A 26,821-nucleotide genomic window follows, 5' to 3' on the forward strand; every position below is an offset into this window, starting at 1 on the left:
AAATAAAAAGTGATGACATTACAATTCTGAGACTGCATCCTGTCTCACACAGATGATGTACACGAGTCTGGCCATAAAAGAAGTGCAGGAAATGAGCAGCATCACACAGTATGCACCAGAGTCAGGAAGAGAGGTGAGTAAAATGGCTGCCAGCAGCACATGGCAAACAGATCAGGGAAAAAACCCTGACACTGAGTCAGGAGCCAAAGCGAGTAGTCAGACGAGCCAGAATCAGGAACAAGGAGAACAGCAGAGTCCAGAAAACAAGCCAGGAATCAGGAACCAGGAGGGACGTCAGACAGCCAGGTAATACACAGGAGCTCTCACAAACAGGTCTGAGACAATGCAAGGGCAAAGCATAATGAACAGAGGCCCTTTAAATAATGAGTGATGACATCACAATTCTGAGACTGCATCCTGTCTCACACTGATGATGAACACCAGTCTGGCCATAAAAGGAAGTGCAGGAAATGAGCAGCATCACACAGTATGCACCAGAGTCAGCAAGAGAGGTGAGTAAAATGGCTGCCAGCAGCACATGGCAAACAAAAGAGGGAAAAAAACCTGAAAAAAAGAAGCTATGCCCAGGTGGTAATTGGGCCATAGAACAAGCCACTGAGCTATTGTTCATTCCTGGCAGACTGCTTCTCTTTCTGTTTCTATTTGTATTTTGACCCTGGGGAAGTATCACTAAGAGTGATGGGGAAACTAGATGTGGTCTTCTTGCCCAATGTGCTTAGATGGATATGGCTGCACCTCACTGACGAGGCCCAAAAAAGGCCAAAACAATCGTTTTTGGTTGCCGTTTCTCTTGTTCAGAGGAGAATTGCCTGGTATTTTGAGGCTGGACTGACCTTGTGAGGCGGCATCAGACTGATATACTTCAAGAAATTTTTCCTCTGTGAAAAGCACAATTGGGCAAAAGAAGCTACTCCCAGGTGGTAACTGGGCCATAGAACACGTCATTGAGCTGTTGTTCAATTCTGGCAGACTGCTTTTCTTTCTGTTTGTATTTGTATTTTGACCATGTGGAAAGTCTCCCTAAGGGTGATATGGGAACCCAGACGTGGACTCATTGCCCCATGTGCTTAGAGGGATATGGCTGAACCTTACTGACAAGGCCCAAAGAAAGCTGAAACAAACGTCTGTGGTTGCTGTTCCTCTTGTTTATAGGAGAATTGACTGGTATTTCGGGGCTGGACTGACCTTGTGAGGTGGGATCAGACTGATATACTTTAGGAAAGTTTTCCTCTGTGAACAGAACAATTGGACAAAAAGAAACTACTCCCAGGTGGTAACCGGGCCATAGAACAAGCCACTGAGCTGTTGTTTGTTACTGACAGAATGCTTCTCTTTCTGTTTGTATTTCTATTATGACCCTGGGGAAAGTCTCCCTAAGGGTGATGGGGAAAACGAGAAGTGGACTCATTTCCCAATGTGCGTAGAGGAATATGGCTGTACCTCAATGACGGGGCCCAAAAAATACCAAAACAATCTTCTGGGGTTGCCTTTTCTCTTGTTCAGAGGAGAATTGCCTGGTATTTCAAGGCTAGACTGACCTTGTATTTGTATTTTGACCCTAGGGAAAGTCTCCCTAAGGGTGATAGGGGAGACCAGATGTGGACTCTTTGCCCCATGTGCTTAAAGGGATATGGCTGCACCTCACTGACAAGGCCCAGAGAAGGCTGAAATGATCATCTGTAGTTGCTGTTCCTCTTGTTCAGAGGAGAATTGCCGGTATTTCGGGGCTGGACTGACCTTGTGAGGTGGGATTAGACTGATATACTTTAGGAAAGATTTCCTCTGTGAAAAGCATAATTGGGCAAAAAGAAGCTACTCCCAGGTGGTAACCGGGCCATAGAACAAGCCACTGAGCTGTTGTTTGTTACTGACAGACTGCTTCTCTTTCTGTTTGTATTTGTATTATGAACCTGGGGAAAGTCTCCCTAAGGGTAATGGGGAAACCAGAAGTGGATTGCTTGCCCAATGTGCTTAGAGGAATATGGCTGCACCTCACTAACGAGGCGCAAAGAAGGCCGAAACAGACTGCTTCTCTTTCTGTTTGTATTGGTTACTATAGTCAAGAGACCTAGGTCTGCCCTTAAAGTAACATACAAAAAGTCGATTTCCAATAGCTGGAATTCCATAGTAAATTTCAGTCCTATTTTATTCTTGTTTAGTTCATTAAAAGATTCTCCGGCACCTTCCTGGTTACCTGACCACATGAACAACATGTCATCAATAAATTTGTGGTAGAGGGCTATAAAAATATTTCTGTATCTCCATAGATGTTAGACAGCTCCCACCAACTCAAAAAATCTTATGGCTCTGAGGCCATGTTCATGGGGTATACAAGAGTAGAGTGATACCTCATCAACAGTCATCAGTCCATATTATGGCTTTCACTCTACTTTAGAGAAACTCCCTAGTAGATGTTGTCTCACATAGTTAACTTAACCTTCGCAACACAATGGGTTGTAGCACTGAGTCTACCCACTCTCACAGTGTTCTAGAAGTAATCCTATGCCTGAAACTATAGGCCTACCTTTCACTTGGTAAAATGATGAAAGGTAGGCATATGTGGTTATTGCATATTTAGACAATATGCTGTAATAACATCCACAAAACATCCACAAAACCACTGCTCACACCATCATCAATGATGGACCTAATCTGTTGTTGAAAGTACTTAGTTGGATTATTTATCAGTCTGAGATATGTACTTGTATCATTCAACTGTCTTTGAGTGTCGTAAGCTGACATTCAATTGTGGAATGGAACAATTCTAATACTGAGCCTCTGCTCTGTATCAGATATTAGTCTGATTTGGCCCTCATTGTATCTGTAATTTTTAAGGCTGTCATGTTTCTCCTGTGTTTTTTTCTGACCCTCTTGAAACAAGCTCTCTAAATCATTAAACCTGCATTGCTAATCAAATGTCTCAATGTAACCAAATCTATAAGTGTATCATAGAGATTCAAATCTGATAACGGTGCAAAATTTAAGACTCGATTTAAAACTTTATATTCATCTTAGGTAAGATCTATGCTTAATAAATTAATGACATTACCTATACTAACTAGGGTCTTGTTCTCTATGTTCTCTGTGGGTGGAGTATCTCTTTCTGTTATTTGCTTGGTTTTGGTCTATATCTATGTGTCTGTTCACCTGTTTTATGAGTGAGTCTTGGTCTTTCCTGCTCTGCACTAGCTCTTGGTGTGGAACTACTATGTTTCGATATTGGCCCTTTCTTAGCATGTGCCCCATGGGTAAGGTAGAGACCTCCAGTATCTTGAGACAAAACAGCCTCAGATAGATGATCAGAGTTCCAGAGCCTGACACTTAAATTAATGAAACAGGAGAAAAGCATTTGAAAGTGGCCTAAATAAACATAGATGTTTTTTCAAATTTGTAACAAAGATTACTAAAAAAAATGTAAGATGTCAATGAAATTATAGTAGTAAAAGTAAAATAATAAGAAGCACCAACATTCTGATTAATTTTTTTTCTTTTTTTTAAAAAAAAATGTATCTTGTTTTCCCAGCTATGCTGCTTATTAGAACAAATTAATGAAAATATTAATGGAGGAAAATAGGCTAAGTTTAGCAACATAAGTTAACAGTCACAGACAACCCAAGGTTATAATCAACAGTTTTTAAATAGTTAATACTGTTTGATCAAAGATCCCCATTTCAATACATGTGAGTGAAGACAAGTAAAATAAATGTAACAACACTTACAACCCTGGCAGATAGGAATTTTGGGATGCCACTTTGAGTCAATCCCACAAACTATTGTATCGTCTCCTTTCAAACTGTAAAAAGGATTGCATTTTATTTTCACAATATCCATAATTTTGTAGCGCTTTTCATAATCATCCTGGAAGTCCTTTATTATTTTTCCATTATATACTTTAGGTTCAGGACAACTGATTCCTAAAAGAAAACAAAAATATAAATAAATATGTTCAATTCTTCATTGTAATATTTATACTTATTATAATAATTATCATTATTATTATTTATTTGTGTAGCGCAGCAACACAAAAGTAGGGGTATGCAACAACAAAGATTTGTGATAAAGTACAAATACATAAGAAACTAAGCATAACAAGTAAGTAAAGGAGGAGGGGCGTGCTCTGAAGAGCTTACAATCTACAGGTTTAGGGTGCAGGGACATAAGTTTTGGTGTAGCTTGCCACATAGATTTTAGCTACAGTTGCGAGTCAAGGCAGTTCAAGATTTATTTTAATTAGGATGAAAAATTGTTAGAGGAAAAATGGAAAGCCTCTCTAAATAGGGTGGTTTTTAAAGAGTGCCTGAAACTATACAAGGTTGGAGACAGTCTGATGGAGCAAGGTAGAGAATCGTAGAAGACAGGTGCATGATGTGAGATTTCTTGGAGACGAGAGAGGGAAGTATAATTATTAGAAGTGGAGAGGCACAAAGAAGGATATACAAAAAAGCTAGAGACTCAAGACAGAGCCTTGGGGTACTCCTACTGAGAGAGGCAAAGGATCACAGCATATGCTGTTAAAGAAAACCCTAAATGAGTGGTTGGAGAGATAGGAAGTAATCTAGGAGAGGGCTTTGTCTTTGAAAACTTCAGTATTTGTAATTGAAAAGGTTGATCAATTGTGTTGAAAGCAGCAGATAGATCCTAAAGGATAAGAAAAAAAAGTAAAGCTCAAACTAATACTATATATATATATATATATATATATATATATATATATATATATATATATATATATATATATATACTATAATTGCGTTTGTAACGTCCATTGGCAGTTGTGCACGCATCCTCAAAGGAATGTTGGAAGCGCAAGGCCAAAAGAATTCGAAGCTGCATCCAGGTGGATTCTGAAAATGGCAGGGTGGTGAAAGAATCCACCTTCTGTCACCACCCTGCCATTTTCAGAATCCACCGGGATGCAGCAAAGGCAAATGGAGCATTAAAAAAAAAAAAAAAACAACTAACCGCCCGCATTAAGTATTAAAAAAAAAAAAACTAACTGGCCACAATAAGTATTTTAAAAAAAAAAACTAAACACCTGCAATAAGTATTTTTAAAAAAATCTAACCGCCCGCACTGTTTTAAGAAAAAAAAAATACCGCTGGTATTACGAGTCTTGCAGGTTTAGGGTCACCGCACACTTTTTTGGCCTTACCGCAAAACGACTTACGTAAACTTCGTAAACCCTTTTTTCTATGGGACTTTTCATAGCGCTGGTATTACGAGTCTGTCCTGGGAGGCCAAAAAGTGAGTGGTACACCCTAAACCGTCAAGATTTCTAGCGCATTTGAAAGTCAGTAGTTATGAGTTTTATAGTACAACGCCTTAACATAAAACTCATAACTAAAGTGCTAAAAAGTACACTAACACCCATAAACTACCTATTAACCCCTAAACCAAGGCCCTCCCACATCGCAAACACTAAAATACATTTTTTAACCCCTAACCTGCCGCTCCGGACACCGCCGCCACCTACATTATATTTATGAACCCCTTATCTGCTGCCTCCAACATCGCCTACACCTACATTATATTTATTAACACCTAATCTGCCACCCCCAATGTCGCCGCAACCTACCTGCACTTATTAACCCCTAATCTGCCGCCCCCGACATTGCCGCCACTATAATAAACATATTAACCCCTAAACCACGGCACTCCCGCCTCACAAACATTAGTTTATTATTATTAACCACTAATCTGCCATCCCTAACATCGCCGCCACCTACCTACATTTCCTAACCCCTAATCTTCCGCCCCCAATGTCGCCGCCACTATATTAAAGTTATTAACCCCTAAACCAAAGTCGAACCCTAACACCCATAACAAATATAATTTAAATAAATCTAACTAAATATTCCTATAATTAACTAAATAATTCCTATCTAAAACTAAATACTTACCTATAAAATAAACCCTAAGCTAGCTACAATATAACTAGTAGTTACATTGTATCTAGCTTAGGGTTTATTTTTATTTTACAGGCAAGTTTGTATTTATTTTATCTAGGTAGAATAGTTATTAAATAGTTATTAACTATTTAATAACTACCTAGCTAAAATAAATACAAAAGTACCTTAAAATAAAACCTAACCTAAGTTACACTAACACCTAACACTACACTATAATTAAATAAATTAACTAAATTAAATACTATTAAATAAATTAAATTAGCAAAATTACAAAAAAAACCCCCACTAAATTACAGAAAATAATAAACAAATTACAAATATTTAAACTAATTACACCTAATCTAATAGCCCTATTAAAATAAAAAAGCCCCCCCCAAAAAAAAAAAAAACCTAGCCTAAACTAAACTACCAATAGCCCTTAAAAGGGCCTTTTGCGGGGCATTGCCCCAAAGAAATAAGCTCTTTTACCTGTAAAAAAAATACAAACAACCCCCCCAACAGTAAAACCCACCACCCACACAACCAACCCCCCAAATAAAATCCTAGCTAAAAAAACCTAAGCTCCCCATTGCCCTGAAAAGGGCATTTGGATGGGCATTGCCCTTAAAATGGCAGTTAGCTCTTTTGCAGGCCCAAACCCCTAAATTAGGGCTTTCCCCGTTGATTCCTATGGGGAAATCGTGCACGACCACGCGCTGGTATTGAAATGAGATTTGGAACAAAATTTTGCTCTACGCTCACTTTTTGTCTTTTAACGCTGGGTTTCTGAAAACTCGTAAAACCTGCGCTGTAGGAAAGTGAGCGGTGAGAATAACGTGCAAGTTAATACCTCACCCCTGTTACCGCAAAACTTGTAATCTAGGCGTACATTACTTTAAAAAAAAGATTAGATTACATTAATCTATAAATACAAAAATAAAAAAGCTAACATTACAGAAAATAATAAACATTATCCAAAATAATAAAAAATACACCTAATCCCTATGAAAATAAAAAGCCCCCCCAAAATAAAAACACCCCTAATCTAAGAATAAACTACCAGTAGCCCTTAAAAGTGCTTTTTGTAGGGCATTGCCCTAAAGAAATCAGCTCTTTTACATTAAAAATATACAAAGCCCCCCACTAACATTAAAAGAAGCAACCCACCAAACACCCCAAAATAAAAAATAACATAACACTAAAAAAAAACTAAACTACCCATTGCCCCTAAAGGGGCATTTGTATGGGCATTGCCCTTAAAAGGTAATTCAGCTCTTTTTTACTGCCCTTGGCAAATTGGAAAAGAGCTGAATACCCTTTTAAGGGCAGTAAAAAAGTCGAATGGCCTTTTAAGCAAAAAAATTGTTTCTAGTAAAATAAATGGTAAAAAAATTGATAACTGTTGGGTTGTACCATACAACCCATACTTGACATTAAAATACAACTGCCATATTAATTTACGGCTAGATTACGAGTTTTGCGGTAAGAGCTGCTCGGTGCTAACTTGCAAGTTATTGTCACCGCTCACCTCCCTTTAGCGCTGCTATTACAGGTTTACAAAAACCCGGTGTTATCAAGCAATAAGTGAATGTTGAGCAAAATTGAGCTCCATACCGCACTCCAATACCAGCGCTGCTTTGAGCTGGTTTTACGTGCTTGTGCACGATTTCCCCATAGACATCAATGGGGAGAGCTGGCTAAAAAAAAAGCCTAACACCTGCAATAAAGGAGCGTAAAGCTCCGTAACGCAGCCCCATTGATTCCTATGGGGAAAGAAAATTTATGTTTACACCTAACACCCTAATATAAACCCAGAGTCTAAACACCTCTAATCTGCCCCCGACATCGCCGCCACCTACCTACACTTATTAACCCATAATCTGCCGTCCCCAATGTCCCTGCCACCTACCTACACTTATTAACCCCTAATCTGCTGCCCCCAATGTCGACACCGCCTACAATACAGTTATTAGCCCCTAATCTGCCGCCCCCAATGTCGCCGCCACTATACTAAAGTTATAAACCCCTAAACCTAACCCTAAGTCTAACCCTAACACCCACTAACTTTAATAAAACAAATCTAAATAAAACTTACTATTATTAACTAAATAATTCCTATTTAAAACTAAATATTTACCTATAAAATAAGCCCTAAGCTAGTTATATTGTAGCTAGCTTAGGTTTTATTTTAATTTCATAGGCAAGTTTGTATTTATTTTAACTAGGTATAATAGTTACTAAATAGTTATTAACTATTTACTAACTAGCTAGTTAAAATAAATACAAATTTACCTGTAAAATAAAACCTAACCTGTCTTACACTAAAATCTAACATTACATTAAAATTAAATAAATTACATTAAATAATACAATAAACTAAATAAAAAAACACTAAATTACACAAAATAAAAAAGAAATAATCAAATATTTAAACTAATTACACCTAATCTAATAGCCCTATCAAAATGAAAAAGCCACCCCAAAATAAAAAAAAACCCTAGCCTAAACTAAACTGCCAATAGCTCTTAAAAGGGCCTTTTGTGGGGGCATTTATAAACAAAATAATACAAACAACCCCCCAACAGTAAAACTCACCACCCACACAACCAAATCCCCCAAATAAAATCCTAACTAAAAAAACCTAAGCTCCCCATTGCCCTGAAAAGGGCATTTGTATGGGCATTGCCCTTAAAAGGGCATTTAGCTATTTTTCCACCCAAACCCTAAGATAAAAATAAAACCCACCCAATAAACCCTTAAAAAAACTTAACACTAACCCCCGAAGATCCTTTTACAGTTTTTGAAGACCCGACATCCATCCTCAATGAAGTGGCAGAAGTGTTCATCGAAGCCGGCAGAAGTCTTCATCCAAGCGGGCCAAAGTCTTAATCCAAGCCGGCAGAGGTCTTCATCCAGACGGCATCTTCTATCTTCATCCATCCGGAGCGGAGCAGGTCCATCTTCATGACATCCGGCGCAGAGCATCCCCTTCAATCAACAACTCTTCAAGAATGAAGATTCCTTTAAGGGACGTCATCCAAGATGGCGTCCCTTGAATTCCAATTGGCTGATAGAATTCTATCAGCCAATCGGAATTAAAGATGAAAAATTCCAATTGGCTGATGCAATCGGCCAATAGGATTGAGCTTGCATTCTATTGGCTGATTGGAACAGCCAATAGAATGCAAGCTCAATCCTATTGGCTGATTGGATCAGCCAATAGGATTGAAGCTCAATCCTATTGGCTGATTGCATCAGCCAATAGGAATTTTTCACCTTTAATTCCGATTGGCTGATAGAATTCTATAAGCCAATCGGAATTCAAGGGATGCCATCTTGGATGACGTCCCTTAAAGGAACCTTCATTCTGGAAGAGCCGTCAATTGAAGAGGATGCTCCACGCCGGTTGTCTTGAAGATGGAGCCGCTCCGTGCCGGATAAATGAAGATAGAAGATGACGTCTGGATGAAGTATTCTGCTGGCTTGGATGAAGACTTCGGCCCACTTGGATGAAGACTTCTGCCAGCTTCAATGAGGACTTCTGCCGCTTCGTTGAGGATGGATGTCGGGTCTTCAAAAACTGTAAGTGGATCTTCGGGGATTAGTGTTTTTTAAGGGTTTATTGGGTGGGTTTAAGTTTTAGCTTAGGGTTTGGGCGGAAAAAGAGCTAAATGCCCTTTTAAGGGCAATGCCTATACAAATGCCATTTTCAGGGCAATGGGGAGCTTAGGTTTTTTTAGTTAGGATTTTATTTGGGGGGTTTGGTTGTGTGGGTGGTGAGTTTTACTGTTGGGGGTTATTTGTATTATTTTTTACAGGTAAAAGAGCTTATTTCTTTGGGGCAATGCCCCGGAAAAAGGCCCTTTTAAGGGCTATTGGCAGTTTAGTTTAGGCTAGGGTTTTTTTTATTGGGGGGGGGCATTTTTATTTTGATAGGGCTATTAGATTAGGTGTAATTAGTTTAAATATTTGATCATTTCTTTTTTATTTTGTGTAATTTAGTGTTTGTTTTATTTTTTAATTTAGTTAATTGTATTTAATTAATGTACTTTATTTAATTGTAGTGTAATGTTAGGTGTTAGTGTAAGGTAGCTTAGGTGTAGCCTACGTAGTTAAAATAAATACAAACTTACCTGTAAAATATAAATAAACCCTAAGCTAGCTACAATGTAACTATTAGTTATATTGTAGCTATCTTAGGTTTTATTTTATAGGTAAGTATTTAGTTTTAAGTAGGAATTATTTAGTTAAGGATAGTAGGTTTTATTTAGATTTATTTTAATTAGATTAAAGTTAGTGGGTGCTAGGGTTAGGGTTAGACTTAGGGTTAGGTTTAGGGGTTAATAACTTTAGTATAGTGGTGGCGATGTTAGGGACAGCAGATTAGGGGATAATAACAGTAATGTAGGTTGTGGCGATGTTAGGGACAACAGATTACGGTGTTAATAATATTTAACTAGTGTTTACGATGTGGGAGTGTGGCGGTTTAGGGGTTAATATGTTTATTCTAGTGGTGGCGATGTCTGGATCAGCAGATTAGGGGTTAATAATTTTATTTTAGTGTTTGCGATACGGGAGGGCCTTGGTTTAGGGGTTAATAGGTGGTTTATGGGTGTTAGTGTACTTTTTAGCACTTTAGTTAATAGTTTTATGTTACAGCGTTGTAGCATAAAACCCATAACTACTGACTTCCAGTTTACGGTATGGATCTTGCCGGTATAGGCTGTACCACTCACTTTTTGGCCTCCCAGGCAGACTCGTAATACCGGCGCAAAGGAAGTCCTATTGAAAAAGGTCTTTTTGAAAGCTGCGATATTTACGTAGTGTTACGGCCAAAAAAGTGTGCGGGACAGATATACCTGCAAAACTCGTAATACCAGCGGTAGTGAAAAAGAGCCTTAACGCTGCTTTTCACTCATACCGCAAAACTCGTAATCTAGCCGATAGAAAGCTGTGCTTCCATAAAAAGTGTAAAGTACATATTTAAATATATTTATAAAGGGCATGACTGCGCAAATATTGCAGTTAAAGAACATGAAACACTTCTTCATGATGAGATAACTTCATTTATTGATTCCAGATCTGTTAGTGCTCCAGAAGCAGCATGGCGGATTTTTTGGCTTTCATATGCACCATCAATCGCATACAATTATGCAATTACAAGTTCACCTTCCTGGAGAACAATCAGTATATTTTACTGAAGACAATATTGAAACTGCAGTAGAAAGAACACATTATAGAGACACACCTTTGACTGCTTGGTTTAATTTAAACCAAGAAGATTTGTCAGCTCATGCATTTCTTTACACTGATATTCCTCAGCATTTTGTTTTTCATCAAAAGACAACAACATGGAAAAAAAGAGTACAAGACCAAGCAAATAACACTATTGGTCGCATGTACTCTGTAAGTTTAATTTCAGATGTTGAGAGATTTTTTTTACGCTTGCTTTTACTTCATGTTAAAGGAGCAACTTCTTTTGAAGATATCCGAACAACTGATGGTGTTCAATTTCACACATTTAAAGAAGCAGCTCAAAAACGTATTTTTGAAGATGATCAATCATGGGATTTAACTCTTCATGAAGCTGCAAGTGAAATGATGCCTTTACTGCTTAGAGAGTGTTTTGCTCTCACCAAATTCTAAAGAGCTTTTGGAAAAGTACAAAACAAAACGTTTTGAAGACTTTTCAAGACACCCAGATCACACACCAGAGTGTCAAAATTGTTTAAATTATGCATTTAGAGATATTCCGGATATTTTAATTGTTAATTGAAACAATTTACCTGAAAATCCCAGAGATCTCTATGATGCTTCTTTTGAAAGTTATACAGGAGTCCAAATAAAGGCATTTTTTAATGACCTTCAAGGATAAAAGTTTTGAAGAAATCATTGCTGCATTGGAAAATTACACTTTACCACAAAGGTGTTATTTCCTTGAGGGTCCTGGTGGTAGTGGTGAAACCTACCTATACAACAATTTGTTGAGGACATTTAGAGGAAATAGTGAGGTAGCATTTCCAGTTGCTTCAACAGGTATTGCAGCAAATTTGCTTGAAGGTGGACAAACATATCACTCGCAGTTTAAGTTGCCAGTTCCTTTGATGGATACTTCAACCTCTTCCATGAGGCAAACTTCTAATGATGCGCAAATGATCCGTACTGCAAAGATTATTATTTGGGATGAATCAACCATGTCTTCCAGTGATGCACTCAGATGTGTCGACAAACTCCCTCAAGAGTTGATGAATAACAACAAACCTTTTGGAGGCAAAACTATTCTGCTCGGAGGTGATTTCAGACAAACTCTTCCTGTTGTTGCATACGGAAGTAGATCAGCTATAGTTGAAGCCAGCATAAAATGTAATCCACTCGGGCATAAGTTTAAGCTTTTGAAGCTGATTAATAATGTAAGATCTGTTGATCCAGAGTTTAGTTCTTGGATTTTAAAGCTTGGAGATGGACTACTGACAAACGAGCATGGCTTTCATGAAGATATCTTTGAAATTCCATCTCAAATTATCTGCAAAGACTCCATTGTAAAGGAGATTTTTGGTGAACAGTTAAAAAAATCTGATGCTTTTAAGTTTTCAAAAATGGCAATTTTATGTCCAAAAAATAGTGATGTTGATAAAATCAATGAAGAAGTTCTTAGTTTGTTAGAAGGTGAAACCTCTACTTACTTAAGTACTGATTCTATTGATGATGAATCACAGGAGGATAGGGATAATAGGGATAGTTGAGTTTTTAAATGAATTGGCTCCTTCTGGAATGCCAGTTCATAAACTCAATCTTAAAATTGGTATTATTATTATGCTTTTGCGTAATCTAATCACCAAAAGAGGTCTTTGTAATGGCACCAGATTGGTTGTGAAAGCTTTGCATCAAAATTTAATTATTGCACAAGTATTAACAGGTACAGCTGAAGGGCAAAATGTCTTCATTCCTCGAATAGACTTAGCCCCAAGTAATACAGAACTTCCTTTTGTATTACGAAGAAGACAATTTCCAATTAAATTTGCATTCGCTATGACCATTAACAAATCTCAAGGTCAAACATTAGATATAGTTGGCATCTATTTGCCAGAGCCAGTTTTCAGCCATGGACAGCTATATGCAGCTTTTCTCGGGTAAAAAGCTCTTCTGATGTTAAAGTTAAGGTCATAGACGGACAAGAACAAGGCTACTTAATAACTGGAAGTGATGCCTGTTTTACTAAAAATGTTGTTTATAAAAAATATACTTAAAGTAGACATAATTTGAAGAGCAGCAAATTTGGATTTATTTAGGACAGTAGTTCGTCCAAATAGGGTGTTGCTATACCTGTAGTTTATTATATATAAAATATGTTTGATATATTTAGGACAGTAGTCCATAAAAACACAGTATTGGTACACCTATAGCTTAAATATTTATATAAAAGCAGAGTTGCAAAATAGGTTGTTTCTACATCTGTAGCTTAAAAAATAATTAGACTGCCCACTGGGCAGGCTTATCGACTAGCATATATATATAAATGAAACATCACATTCAGCATTACAATGTTGTAAATAAAGGATCAACAAATCTAATCTCATTACACATTTAAAAATAGAATCTATGTTACAAAAAACATACAGGGGCCTATCTATCAAGCTCCGAATGGAGCTTGATGCCCCGTGTTTCTGGCGAGCCTGCAGTTGTAAAGCAGCGGTCACAAAGACCGCTGCTCCATAACCATGTCCGCCTGCTCTGAGCAGGCGGACAGACATCGCCGAAATTCAACCCGATCTAGTACGATCGGGTTGATTGACACCTCCCTGCTGGCAGCCCATTGGCCGCGAGTCTGCAGGGGGCTGCGTTGCACCAGCAGCTCTTGTGAGCTGCTGGTGCAATGCTGAATACGAAGAGCGTATTGCTCTCCGTATTCAGCGAGGTCTGGCGGACCTGATCCGCACTGTCGGATCAGGTCCTCCAGACTTTGTTAAATAGAGGCCATAGTATTAATAACATCAATTTTTAGCAATTACTGTATATCGAAATCTCTGAGGTATTTTTTAATAGGGTGTATTTGTGTGTATCAGTAAAGATAATCTGATCCATAATGAAATAAAGGAAATCATTTATTGTTCTAGAAAGCATTGATATCAATAATATTTTTATTTTCTCTGATTATCTTAGGATACCAACTAGCAGAGAACCCTAAATGTGACCATCCCATCACATAAACCCTTTCCTACACTAACTGCTATAGAAAAAATGTAACGTGGTTGCAATATCCGAAGTCCAACTTTTAACTTGTAATACGCGTGCTAACCCACCTGCGTTAAAAGCTTTCTATTAGGGGTGTTTGCGTGTGTGGGAAAATGTTTTTATTGCACCATTGTGAAACCTAAAGTGGGTCTCTACAAAAGTAGGCCTAAACCACAATATTTCTAGTATTGTTGGTTGATATAAAGTTTTTAATTTGTTGTTTTGATTATTATTTTTGTACAGTGTAAGTATCATGTTACTAATAAAGTAATAAAAGTTTAAAATTAACTTCTTAATGTTCCAAAACCATCATGATATGTGTTAAACATGACTAAAGATATAGAAAGCTCAGAACTGAAATGTGCATAGGTGCTTTTAAGTTTTAAATAGAAGCATTTTTGCACAGGCCCTCAAAGCATATGTGCGTATTCTGCTAAAAAACAGTGATAACTTTTACTAGAAGCATTTTTGCCAATGGAAGTATATTGCAATAATTCTATTTAAAATTGAAATGCACCCATGGACATTTTAATTTTGACCTTTAATGCCATTGGAATATGGGCATAATGGGTTTAAAATAGAATGTTTACTCAATGTGGTTTTTGTTGTTGTTATTACTGTAAAAGTTATTTTTGTTTATTTTATTCAGTGGTTGATTTAGAATAAAGTGTTGTCCAATTTTGCAAAATTTTCAACTTCAATCAAAAAAGAAAAAAGTGTGTGTTCTTATAGAACAAAGTAGTTGCATCCTATTATATTCAATAACAGGATTTTACGAGGTTTACTCCATTGAAAGTTTATAGCCTCTAAATTCTCGCTAGAAGTTTACTTTCTCACTATACAGAAAGTGGTTTGTCTTTGCCAAATAACTACATTAATTTAAAAAAACAAATAATATAAACATTATTTTAAAAAAGATCATAGAATAACATCTCATCCATGACAACATAATAACCAAAACAATGTCTTTTTAAACAGTACTATAAATGAACAGCACAAAAAATGCGGGCATGAATTATAAACATGATTTCGAAACAGCATTTCTAGATGTTATTTTTATTATTATACTTTATTTATGAAGCACCATCATATTCCGCAGCGCTGTCCATGGATACAGTTCATTTAAATAAAACAATAATATAAAACTTGTAAGAGACAGGACAAAATTTACAATCACATACAGGAGGAATTGAGGGCCCTATTCTTGTGGGAACTTACAATCTAGAAGGGTAGGTGGTTGAGAAAAAGGAGGTGAGGACTGCAAGATTGAATGAGGGAAATGTTGTTAGGTAAGAGAAATATTATTGAGTTGGGTGGTAGGCTTCTCTCAACAGAAAAGTCTTCAGAGAGCATTTAAAGGAAGAAAGATTAGGGCAAAACCTGACAGCACGAGGGAGAGTGTTCCAGAGGGTAGGTGCTGCACGACAGAAGTCCTGCAGTCTAGCATGAGAAGATGTGATAGTCTCAGATGCAAGGAGCAGGTCATTGTTGGATCTTAGTGGGCGGGCTGGAGTATACTTGTTGATTAGAGAGGATAGGTAGAGGGGAGCGGTGTTGTTGAGTGCTTTGTATGCAAGGGTGAGAATTTTGAATTTAATTCTGCTGTGAATGGGGAGCCAATGAAGGGACTCGCAGAGAGGTGCAGCAGATACAGAGCGACGAGAAAGGTGGATCAGCCTGGCAGAGGCATTTAGGATGGATTGAAGGAGGGAGAGGTGGGAAAGAGGAAGGCCAGTAAGTAGGTTATTGCATTAGTCAAGTTGGGAAATAACAAGGGAGTGGATTATTTGCTTTGTAGTGTTAGCGCACAGAAAAGGTCGAATCTTGGAAATATTGCGTCGATGGTTGCGGCAGGATGTAGAAAGTGATTGGATATGGGGTACGAAGGATATATTTGAGTCAAGTGTAACTCCGAAGCAGCGGACTTGGGGTGATGGGAAAATGGTGATGCTGTCAACAGGGATAGAGAAGTCAGAAGTCATGATTTCAATTCTCTCGCATTTCCAGCAGATCTTTTATCAAAAATACAGTATATATATATATATATAGTAATGTGCTAGGGCTGTAGATATCATGCACCTCACACTAAACAATTCCTTCTAATTGTTTAAATACAATATGGTGAAATACCAAGACGATAGTGAGGGCGCTAAACAGCTAAAGATATCAGTAATAAGTACAGTTATAAAACATTTCTTTAAAACATTTCTTTATCTGTCTGATATATCACTCTAAAAATAGGGACGTCTCCCTTTAAAATATATGTATACAATATATCAGATCTGCCAATGGATAATACAATAAAAAAGCAACAAACTTGTTAGTATTTGGTACGTTTAGCAGTTCAAAGTACCAATATGTCAATATATCAAAGAATCTTGTACTCAGAACTTATTTGCTTTTAATGACAACATAGTTTTAAAATTATACCACCATAGAATCTGCTGATGTTTATTTCTGTTTCATACAGTTCCGTTATGAATAAGATAAAAGTTACCTCCAAATCACGAGATCCTCTTATGTACAGTCTTTAAGAGTTTGCTCATACCTGAGCTCCCATGCCGTTCTAAAGTTCCAAGAGAGTATTTGACTGAATTTATCGCAACCGCAAGTTCACCTCATGTGACCGATGGCGTCTGACGTCATGGATGACCCTCGCAAATTATTTACCCTCTGGATTCTGCAGCCGTATTAGACAACTTTGACGGATAGTGCTGAAAACACAACCTTGTGTCTTGATAATGAAAAGGTTTAAAAACAAATATTGTGATAACACACAATACTGATAGCCACTGCTTTCAACGTGTTTCGCCCTTGCCAGGGCTTTATCAAGATAAGTGTGGCTAGTTGATTATATTCTTATAAAGGACCATCTCAATTCTTATCTCAATTCAGGATTCCATTGGTTGATTTTTTTTAATTGTTTGAAATAAAAGGTGGTATTGAGACTATGTTTCATTAAGGTGGTATAGGAGTAATTCATATACATGAGATACAAATCTTCAAATCTGTGCATCATTTGCAACTGATATAACAAACATAAAAACATAGAAAATTGCATATAGAAATAATTTTGGCTAAAAATAATTATCAGTATATGTTACAGATATTCCTGACCAGTTCAGGCATTCTATTCTATTAAGAATGCTTAAGGCTAACTATTTACATAACTATTGTGCATAGTGCAAATTTCGGCAGAGTTGGCATTTGATACATAAAAACATTTCAAATATATAATAATTCTTAACTTATTAGAATATTAAAAGGTGAATAAACATAGAAAAAAATGATTTTTTTTTTATTTTATTTTTTTAAAACTAGTGACTTTATTCAAAATGAAAAAGTGATAGGCCTAATTCAGAATTAAGACTGTTAGGAAATAAAGTGTCACATTTGTAGATTAATTCAGCCTCCTTTATAAACAGTTGTTTCTCTATATTCTCTCCACTCCAGTGACCTTTTACTCTGTGAATACCCCAATAAGAGATATCTGTTACCCTACCCTTATGAACTTCTTTAAAGGGTTTATATAAATGTGTGTCTTCTATGCTATTTTCAATATTACAGAGGTGCTCCCTTATTCGATCTCTGAGAGACCTTTTAGTTTCACCTATATAAAATAAATTGCAAGTGCATTTCAAAACATATATCACATTTTTTTGTGTGCATCTAATAATCTCTTTTATAACATATTCTTTTCCAAAGTTATTGATCCTTATGCTCTCAATTTCTGTACTGTGCTTGCAGGCCTTACAGGTATAGCATGGGAAAAAAACTGCTATTTGGTTCCCCATTAGATCTCTTTGTGTTTTTCTTTTTCCATTTCTCCTTAGCTCACTAGGGGCCAGGATGGATTAAAATTTGCCGCTTTCTTAAAGACAAAGTTGGGAGTAGTAGATTGTTTGTCTCTAATTACTGTATCTTCTTTTAGGAGGTGCCAATGCTTTTTAATGATCTTTTTAATTATATCATGATCTGCATGGTAGTCTATTATAAACAGGACTTTAATAATATCTGTATCTTCTTTATTTTTAATCTTATAATCCAAAAGTAATCCCCTTTTTGTGTTCTTAGCTCTAGTTATGGCTTTCTTGATATTTTCTTCCCTATAACCTCTTGTATTAAATTTATCTGCCAATACTTCTATTTGTTTTTCAAAATCAACTATTTGTATACGTAAACATTGTCCCATTGGGTTGTTTTCTTTCCATACATTGAGGTGACAGCTGTCAGCGTGCATATAGTTATTACAGTCCACACTTTTAAAGTGTGTTTTAGTCTCTAATTTATCATCTATTGCAATTATCTCTAGATCAAGGAAGATAGCTGCATTTTTACTATAGTTGTAAGTGAAGTGTAATTTAATGTAATGTAAACATTAAAATGGGAAGAAGACATGTTAGACACTTGTGATGTGACATCTCTATATACTGTGATAAATCATAGTAAAGGTATTGAAGCAGTGAACTATTTTCTCCAGAAAGACAAAGAGATGACACCAACACATACAAATTGTATTCCAAATATTCCAAATAGCATAACTATTTTTCATTTGATGAAAAATTATTCCTCCAAATTGAAGGGACCACAATTGGTACGAGGTTTGCACCATGCTATGCCAATTTATTTATGGGTGCATGGGAAGAGAAACTATGGTGAAAACCTCGTACTCTATAAGAGATATATAGATGACCTTCTAGTGGTCTGAAAAGGCTCAGAAACAGATTTGGTGCAAATATTTGAGAAAATGAACAAAAATATTTATGGTCTACACGTTACTTACAACTATAGTAAAAATGTGGCTATCTTCCTTGATCTAGAGATAATGGTAATAGATGATAAATTAGAGACTAAAGCACACTTTAAAAGTGTGGACTGTAATAACTATATGCACGCTGACAGCTGTCACCTCAATGTATGGAAAGAAAACATCCCAATGGGACAATGTTTACGTATACAAATAGTTGATTTTGAAAAACAAATAGAAGTATTGGCAGATAAATTTAATACAAGAGGTTATAGGGAAGAAAATATCAAGAAAGCCATAACCAGATCTAAGAACACAGAAATGGAATTACTTTTGGATTATAAGATTAAAAATAAAGAAGATACAGATATTGTTAAAGTCCCGTTTATAACAGACTATCATGCAGATCATGGTATAATTAAAAAATATCATTAAAATGCATTGGCACCTCCTAAAAGAAGATACAGTAATTGGAGACAAACAATCTACTACTCCCAACTTTGTCTTTAAGAAAGCGGCAAATTTTAAATCCATCCTGGCCCCTAGTGAGCTAAGGAGAAATGGAAAAAGAAAAACACAAAGAGATCTAATGGGGAGCCAAATAGCAGTTTTTTTCCCATGCTATACCTGTAAAGCCTGCAAGCACAGTACAGAAATTAAGAGCATAAGGATTAATAACTTTGGAAAAGAATATGTAATAAAAGAGATTATTAGATGCACACAAAAAAAATGTGATATATGTTTTGAAATGCACTTGCAATTTATTTTATATAGGTGAAACTAAAAGGTCTCTCAGAGATCGAATAAGGGAGCACCTCTGTAATATTGAAAATAGCATAGAAGACACACATTTATATAAACCCTTTAAAGAAGTTCATAAGGGTAGGGTAACAGATATCTCTTATTGGGGTATTCACAGAGTAAAAGGTCACTGGAGTGGAGAGAATATAGAGAAACAACTGTTTATAAAGAAGGCTGAATTAATCTACAAATGTGACACTTTATTTCCTAACCGTCTTAATTCTGAATTAGACCTATCACTTTTTCTTTTTGAATAAAGTCACTAGTTTTAAAAAAATTGTAATTTTTTCTATGTTTTTATGTTTGTTATATCAGATGCAAATGATGCACAGATTTGAAGAAGATTTATATCTCATGTATATGAATTACTCCTATACCACCTTAATGAAACATAGGCCTCTAGTTATCAAGGTCTGTCGGACCTGATCCAACAGTGCGGATCAGGTCCGACGGACCTCGCTGAATACGGCGAGCAATATGCAATATTCATCATTGCACCAGCAGCTCACAAGAGCTGCTGGTGCAACGCCACCCCCTGCACACTGTCAATCAACCCGATCGTACTCGATCGGGTTGATTTCCGGCGATGTCTGTCCGCCTGCTCAGAGCAGGCGGACAGGTTATGGAGCAGCCGGCTTTGTGACCGCTGCTTCGTAACTGCTGTTTCTGGCGAGTCTGAAGACTCGCCAGAAACAGGGGCCATCAAGCTCCTTACGGAGCTTGATAACTAGAGGCCATAGACTCAATACCACCTTTTATTTCAAACGATTACAAAATCAACCAATGGAATCCTGAACCAATAAGAATTGAGATGGTCCTTTATAAAAACATAATCAACTAGCCACACTTATCTTGATAAAGCCTTGGGAAGGGCAAAACGCATTGAAAGCAGTGGCTATCAGTATTGTGTGTTATCACAATATTTGTTTTTTAACCTTTTTAAGTGTTTTTTTAACCAGGGTTAATTGTGACTTGTATGACTAACAGCAACAACTGTGATATTTCCTGCATGCGTGGCACTAAGTGCAGGAGTGGGGTTCATTATCAAGACACAAGGTTGTGTTTTCAGCACTATCTGTCAAAGTTGTCTATCTAATATGGCTGCAGAATCCACAGGGTAAATAATTTGCAAGGGTCACTCGTGACGTCAGATGCCATTGGTCATGTGGGGTGGACTCGCGGTTGCGAGAAATTCAACCAAATTGCCAAACACTCTCTTGGAACTTCAGAGCGGCTTGGGAGCTCAGGTATGAGCAAACTGTTAAAGACTGTACATAAGAGGATCTAGTGATTTGGAGGTAACTTTTATCTTATTCATAACGGAACTGTATGAAACATCAGCAGATTCTATGGTGGTATAATTTTAAAACTATGTTGTCATTAAACGCAAATAAGTTCTGAATACAAGATTCTTTGATATTGAGACTTTGAACTGGTAAATGTACCAAATACTAACAAGTTTGTTGCCTTTTTATTGTATTATCCATTTGCAGATCTGATACATTGTATACATATATTTTAAAGAGAGACGTCCCTATTTTTAGAGTGATATATAAGACAGATAAATAAATGTTTTAAACAAATGTTTTATAATTGGATTTATTACTGATATCTTTAGCTGTTTAGCACCCTCACTATCATCTTTGTATTTCAGCAGATCTTTTATGCTGTATGAAGTATCATGTTGTCAGGGTTTTTTCCCTGTTTTGTTTGCCATGTGCTGCTGGCAGCCATTTTACCCACCTCTCTTGCTGACTATGGTGCATTATGGGGGATGCTGCTCATTTCCTGCACTTCCTTTTATGGCCAGACTGGTGTGCATCATCTGTGTGAGACAGGATGCAGTCTCAGAATTGTGATGTCATCACTTATTATTTAAGGGGCATCTGTTCAGTATGCTTTGCCTTTGCGTTGTCTCAGACCTGTTTGTGAGAGTTCCTGTGTATTACCTGGCTGTCTCACGTCCTTCCTGGTTCCTGATCCCTGGCTTGTTCCCGACTCTGCTGTTTTACTTGTTCCTGATTCCGGCTCGTCTGACTAAATCCAAAGTAAAATCCAAAATGGCATTGTTGGCTATATTCAGTGTACAGTGCCATGTCAAATCATTAGACCCATTAGTCAAAAACCGGTATTTTGATATTAATTTCATATTTTTTCTTAATAGTTTTGATTGATTTTTTAGTTTTGTCACCTTTTCTTATTCCATGCTATATTGGCAACATCTGCAATACATAATTATGTGTAATTTGATGTAATCTTACTAAAATATTTGGTAAATTAACAAAAGAATATGTTTTTACAGCTAGGTAAACATTGTCTTTAAAGAAAGGTCACATTGTCGGCCTGTTGAAGACAAAAAACATGTAACAGTACAAAATTGCTGAAAGTGTAGGTGTATCACATAGTTCTGTAAAGAATACTAAGAAAGGAATGGATTGTTTGGATGGTTTCTGAGCAGGGTTTCTGGCTAACAGGCCCTCTTCAGCTAATCCTTGCTAAACAGTTTTCTCAGATACCTTGATGCCTGCATCCTGAATGTGTTTATTCAAGACAGGGAGTTTCCTATTTTGAGTGCAGATATCTCAAATTCTTCTGTCAGTTCTTGGTGTAATAACACAATGTTTACCATAAGGGCCCTTCTGTTTTGGGTTCAAATCATCCCCACAATCCATTTTTCTTAATATTCTTTACAGAACTACGTGATACACCTACAATTTTAGCACTCTTGTACTTTAACATGATATTTGCCTTCTAAATTCTGACAATTTGACCGACTTTCTTTAAAGACAAGTCATTTTGTTTACCCATTTGTAAAAAAATATATGGTCTAGATTACAAGTTGTGCGTTAGGGTTAAAAAGCAGCGTTAAGAGGTCCTAACGCTGCTTTTTAATGCCCGCTGGTATTACGAGTCTTGCAGGTACAGGTGTACCACTCAATTGTGAGCGGTAGACCCTCTCCTGTCAAGCCTGGTACCGCATTTAAAAGTCAGTAGTTAAGAGTTTTACACTACAACGCTGTACAATAAAACTCTTAACTAAAGTGCTAAAAAGTACACTAACACCCATAAACTACCTATTAACCTCTAAACCGAGGCCCCCCCACATCGCAAACACTAAAATAAATATTTTAACCCCTAATCTGCCGCCACTATAATAAATATATTATCCCCTAAACCGCCGCGCTCTCGCATCACAAACACTAGTTAAATATTATTAACCCCTAATCTGCCGGCCCTAACATCGCCGCCACCTACCTACATTTATTAACCCCTAATCTGCCATCCCCAACGTCGCCGCCACTATAATAAAGTTATTAACCCCTAAACCTAAGTCTAACCCTAACACCCCTAACTTAAATATAATTTAAATAAATATAAATAAAATTATTACTATTAACTAAATTATTCCTATTTAAAACTAAATACTTACCTATAAAATAAACCCTAAGCTAGTTAAAATATAACTAATAGTTACATTGTATCTATCTTAGGGTTTAATTTTATTTTACAGGCAACTTTGTATTTATTTTAACTAGGTACAATAGTTATTAAATAGTTATTAACTATTTAATAACTAGCTAGTTAAAATAAAGACAAATTTACCTGTAAAATAAAACCTTACCTAAGTTACATTTACATCTAACACTACACTACAATTAAATTAATTACCTAAATTAAATACAATTAATTACAATTAAAAAAAATTTATCTAAAGTACAAAAACAAACAAACACTAAATTACAGAAATTAATAAAGAAATTACAAGATTTTTAAACTAATTACACCTAATCTAATCCCCCTAACAAAATAAAAAAGCCCCCCCAAAATAAAAACAGCCCTACCCTACATTAAATTAAAAGGGCCTTTTGCGGGGCATTGCCCCAAAGTAATTAGCTCTTTTACCTGTAAAAAAAAAATTACAATTTCCCTCCAACATTAAAACCCACACAACCAACCCTACTCTAAAACCCACCCAATCCCCCCTTAAAAAAACCTAACACTAACCCCTTGAAGATCACCTTACCGGGAGACGTCTTCACCCAACTGGGCAGAAGTGGTCCTCCAGATGGGCAGAAGTCTTCATCCAACCGGGCAGAAGTGGTCCTCCAGAAGGGCAGAAGTCTTCATCCAGACGGCATCTTCTATCTTCATCCATCCGGTGCAGAGAGGGTCCATCTTCAAGACATCCGATGCAGAGCATCCTCTTCTGACGACGGCTAAGACTGAATGAAGGTTCCTTTAAATGACGTCATCCAAGATGGCGTCCCTTCAATTAGTATTGGCTGATAGAATTCTATCAGCCAATCGGAATTAAGGTAGAAAAAATCCTATAGGTCAATAGGATTTTTTTCTACCTATGGGCCAATAGGATTTTTTCTACCTTAATTCCGATTGGCTGATAGAATTCTATCAGCCAATCGGAATTGAAGGGACGCCATCTTGGATGATGTCATTTAAAGGAACCTTCATTCAGTCTTAGCCGTCATCAGAAGAGGATGCTCCGTGTCGGATGTCTTGAAGATGGACCCGCTCCACGCCGGATGGATGAAGATAGAAGATGTCGTCTGGATGAAGACTTCTGCCCGTCTGGAGGACCACTTCTGCCCGGTTGGATGAAGACTTCTGCCCATCTGGAGGACCATTTCTGCCCGGTTGGGTGAAGACGTCTCCCGGTAAGATGATCTTCAAGGGGTTAGTGTTAGTTTTTTTTAAGGGGGGATTGGGTGGGTTTTAGAGTGGGGTTGGTTGTGTGGGTGGTGGGTTTTAATGTTGGGGGTGGGGAATTGTAATTTTTTTACAGGTAAAAGAGCTGATTACTTTGGGGCAATGCCCCGCAAAAGGCCCTTCAAGGGCTATTTGCAATTTAGTGTAGGGTAGGGCTTTTTTTATTTTGGGGGTCCTTTTTTAAAAAAAATCTTGTAATTTCTTTATTATTTTCTGTAATTTAGTGCTTAGTTTTTTTTGTACTTAAGATAATTTTTTTTAATTGTAATTAATTGTATTTAATTTAGGCAATTAATTTAATTGTAGTGTAGTGTTGTGTTAGGTGTAATTGTAACTTAGGTTAGGTTTTATTTTACAGGTAAATTTGTCTTTATTTTAACTAGGAAGTTATTAAATAGTTAATAACTATTTAATAACTATTGTACCTAGTTAAAATAAATACAAAGTTGCCTGTAAAATAAAAATAAACCCTAAGATAGCTACAATGTAACTATTAGTTATATTGTAACTAGCTTAGGGTTTATATTATAGGTAAGTATTTAGTTTTAAATAGGAATAATTTAGTTAATTGTAGTAATTTTATTTAGATTTATTTAAATTATATTTAAGTTAGGGGGTGTTAGGGTTAGGGTTAGACTTAGGTTTAGGGGTTAATATGTTTATTATAGTGGCGGCGACGTTGGGGGCGGTAGATTAGGGGTTAATAAATGTAGGTAGGTTGCGATGACATAGGGGGCGGCAGATTAGGGGTTGATAAATAAAATGTAGGTGTCGGCGATGTTGGGGGCATCAGATTAGGGGTTCATAAGTATAATGTAGGTGGCGGCGGTGTCCGGAGCAGCAGATTAGGGGTTAATAATGTAATGCAGGTGTCTGCGATGTCGGGGGCAGCAGATTAGGGGTTAATAAGTGTAAGATTAGGGGTGTTTAGACTCGGGGTTCATGTTAGGGTGTTAAGTGTAGACATATAATGTATTTCCCCATAGGAATCAATGGGGCTGCGTTAGGAGCTTTACGCTGCTTTTTTGCAGTAGTTAGGTATTTTTTTCAGGCGGCTCTCCCCCATTGATTCCTATGGGGAAATTGTGCACGAGCATGTTTTACCAGCTCACCACTAACGTAAGCAGCGCTGGTATTGAGGTGAGATGTGGAGCTAAATTTTGCTCTAAGCTCACTTTTTGCGGCTAACGCCAGGTTTGTAAAAACCCGTAATACCAGTGTTGTCTGTAAGTGAGCAGTGAGCATAAACTGCTCGTTAGTACCGCACAGCCTCTAACGCAAAACTCATAATCTAGGCGTAAATTTGTTAATTTACTAAATATTTTAGTAATATTACATCAAATTACACATAAATATGTATTGCAGTTGCTGCCAATATAACATGGAATCAGAAATGGTTACAAACTAAAAAATCAATCAACACTATTAAGAATAAATATGAATTATTATCAAAATTATGATTTTTGACCAACGGGTCTAATAATTTGGCAAACTATGGTATATTGCCCATGTGCAAAAAAATGTTTAATTCAAAAACATTTTTAAATACTAGAATATATGTATATAAAAAACGGCCAGTTTTGCATTTTATCAAGTGCTATTAGCTGTCAAATTAAATATGTGACAAATGATTACAAAAATCTGTTGAATTGTATGTAGAAATTAGATTGTGATCACCTTGAACAGGACTGTCCCATGTTACTTACAGAGACTTTTTCCGGTAAGCTAATAATGTGTTTTCAGGTTCATTAAACAATCGAAAATGAATGATTGTAATTGGTTTAACTTCAAAAAGGGCATATCAGTGGCAGAAAACAGGCCTAAAAAAGATTTGATAAAATATTGTGATCAACTCCTTTATTAGTAAGAATTGTCCAGCAAAAAAACTCACTTAAAGGGACATGAAACCCAATTTTCTTATTTCATGAATTAGAAAGAGCTTGTGATTTTAAACAACTTTCCAATTTACTTCTGTTATCTAATTTGTTTCATTCTCTCTGTATCCTTTGTTGAAAATCATACCTAGGTAGGCTCAGTAGCTGATGATAGGTGGCTACACATATATTACTCATGTCATTTGCTCAACCATGTGCATTGCTATTTCTTCAACAAAGGATACCAAGAAAATTAAACAAATTAGATAATAGAAGTAAATTTGAAATTTCTGTAAAATTCTATACTATGTCAGAATAATTTTGGGTTTTATGTCCCTTTAAGGCCAATACTAAAAGTCATGCAAACTGTCTGAGCCTTGATAAGAGCATTTAAGACAGTTATTTTCCATTGTAGTGATTTAGCAAAAGTTCTAGATATATTGAATGTCTTATTAAACAGTTTAATTTGTTCTTCTTTGACTTCCATCAGTAAAGATATCTTTCTCTACTAGATGGCATAATGCAGTAAAAGT

At 36.6% G+C, this 26,821-nt stretch overlaps 1 protein-coding gene across 2 annotated transcripts in view; it reads right to left on the reverse strand.

Moving 5' to 3' along the window:
* The window catches only part of LOC128653351 (complement component receptor 1-like protein), an 87,541-nt gene that overhangs the window by 55,458 nt on the left and 5,262 nt on the right, over positions 1-26,821 (reverse strand). For both annotated transcript variants that reach the window (XM_053706578.1, XM_053706577.1), the window contains exon 3: positions 3,741-3,935. In XM_053706578.1, coding sequence (XP_053562553.1) covers positions 3,741-3,935 — 195 coding nt within the window. The remainder of the gene's footprint in view (positions 1-3,740; positions 3,936-26,821) is intronic.

This window comes from Bombina bombina, chromosome 3 (genome assembly GCF_027579735.1).
Source record: "Bombina bombina isolate aBomBom1 chromosome 3, aBomBom1.pri, whole genome shotgun sequence".
Taxonomy (NCBI): domain Eukaryota; kingdom Metazoa; phylum Chordata; class Amphibia; order Anura; family Bombinatoridae; genus Bombina; species Bombina bombina.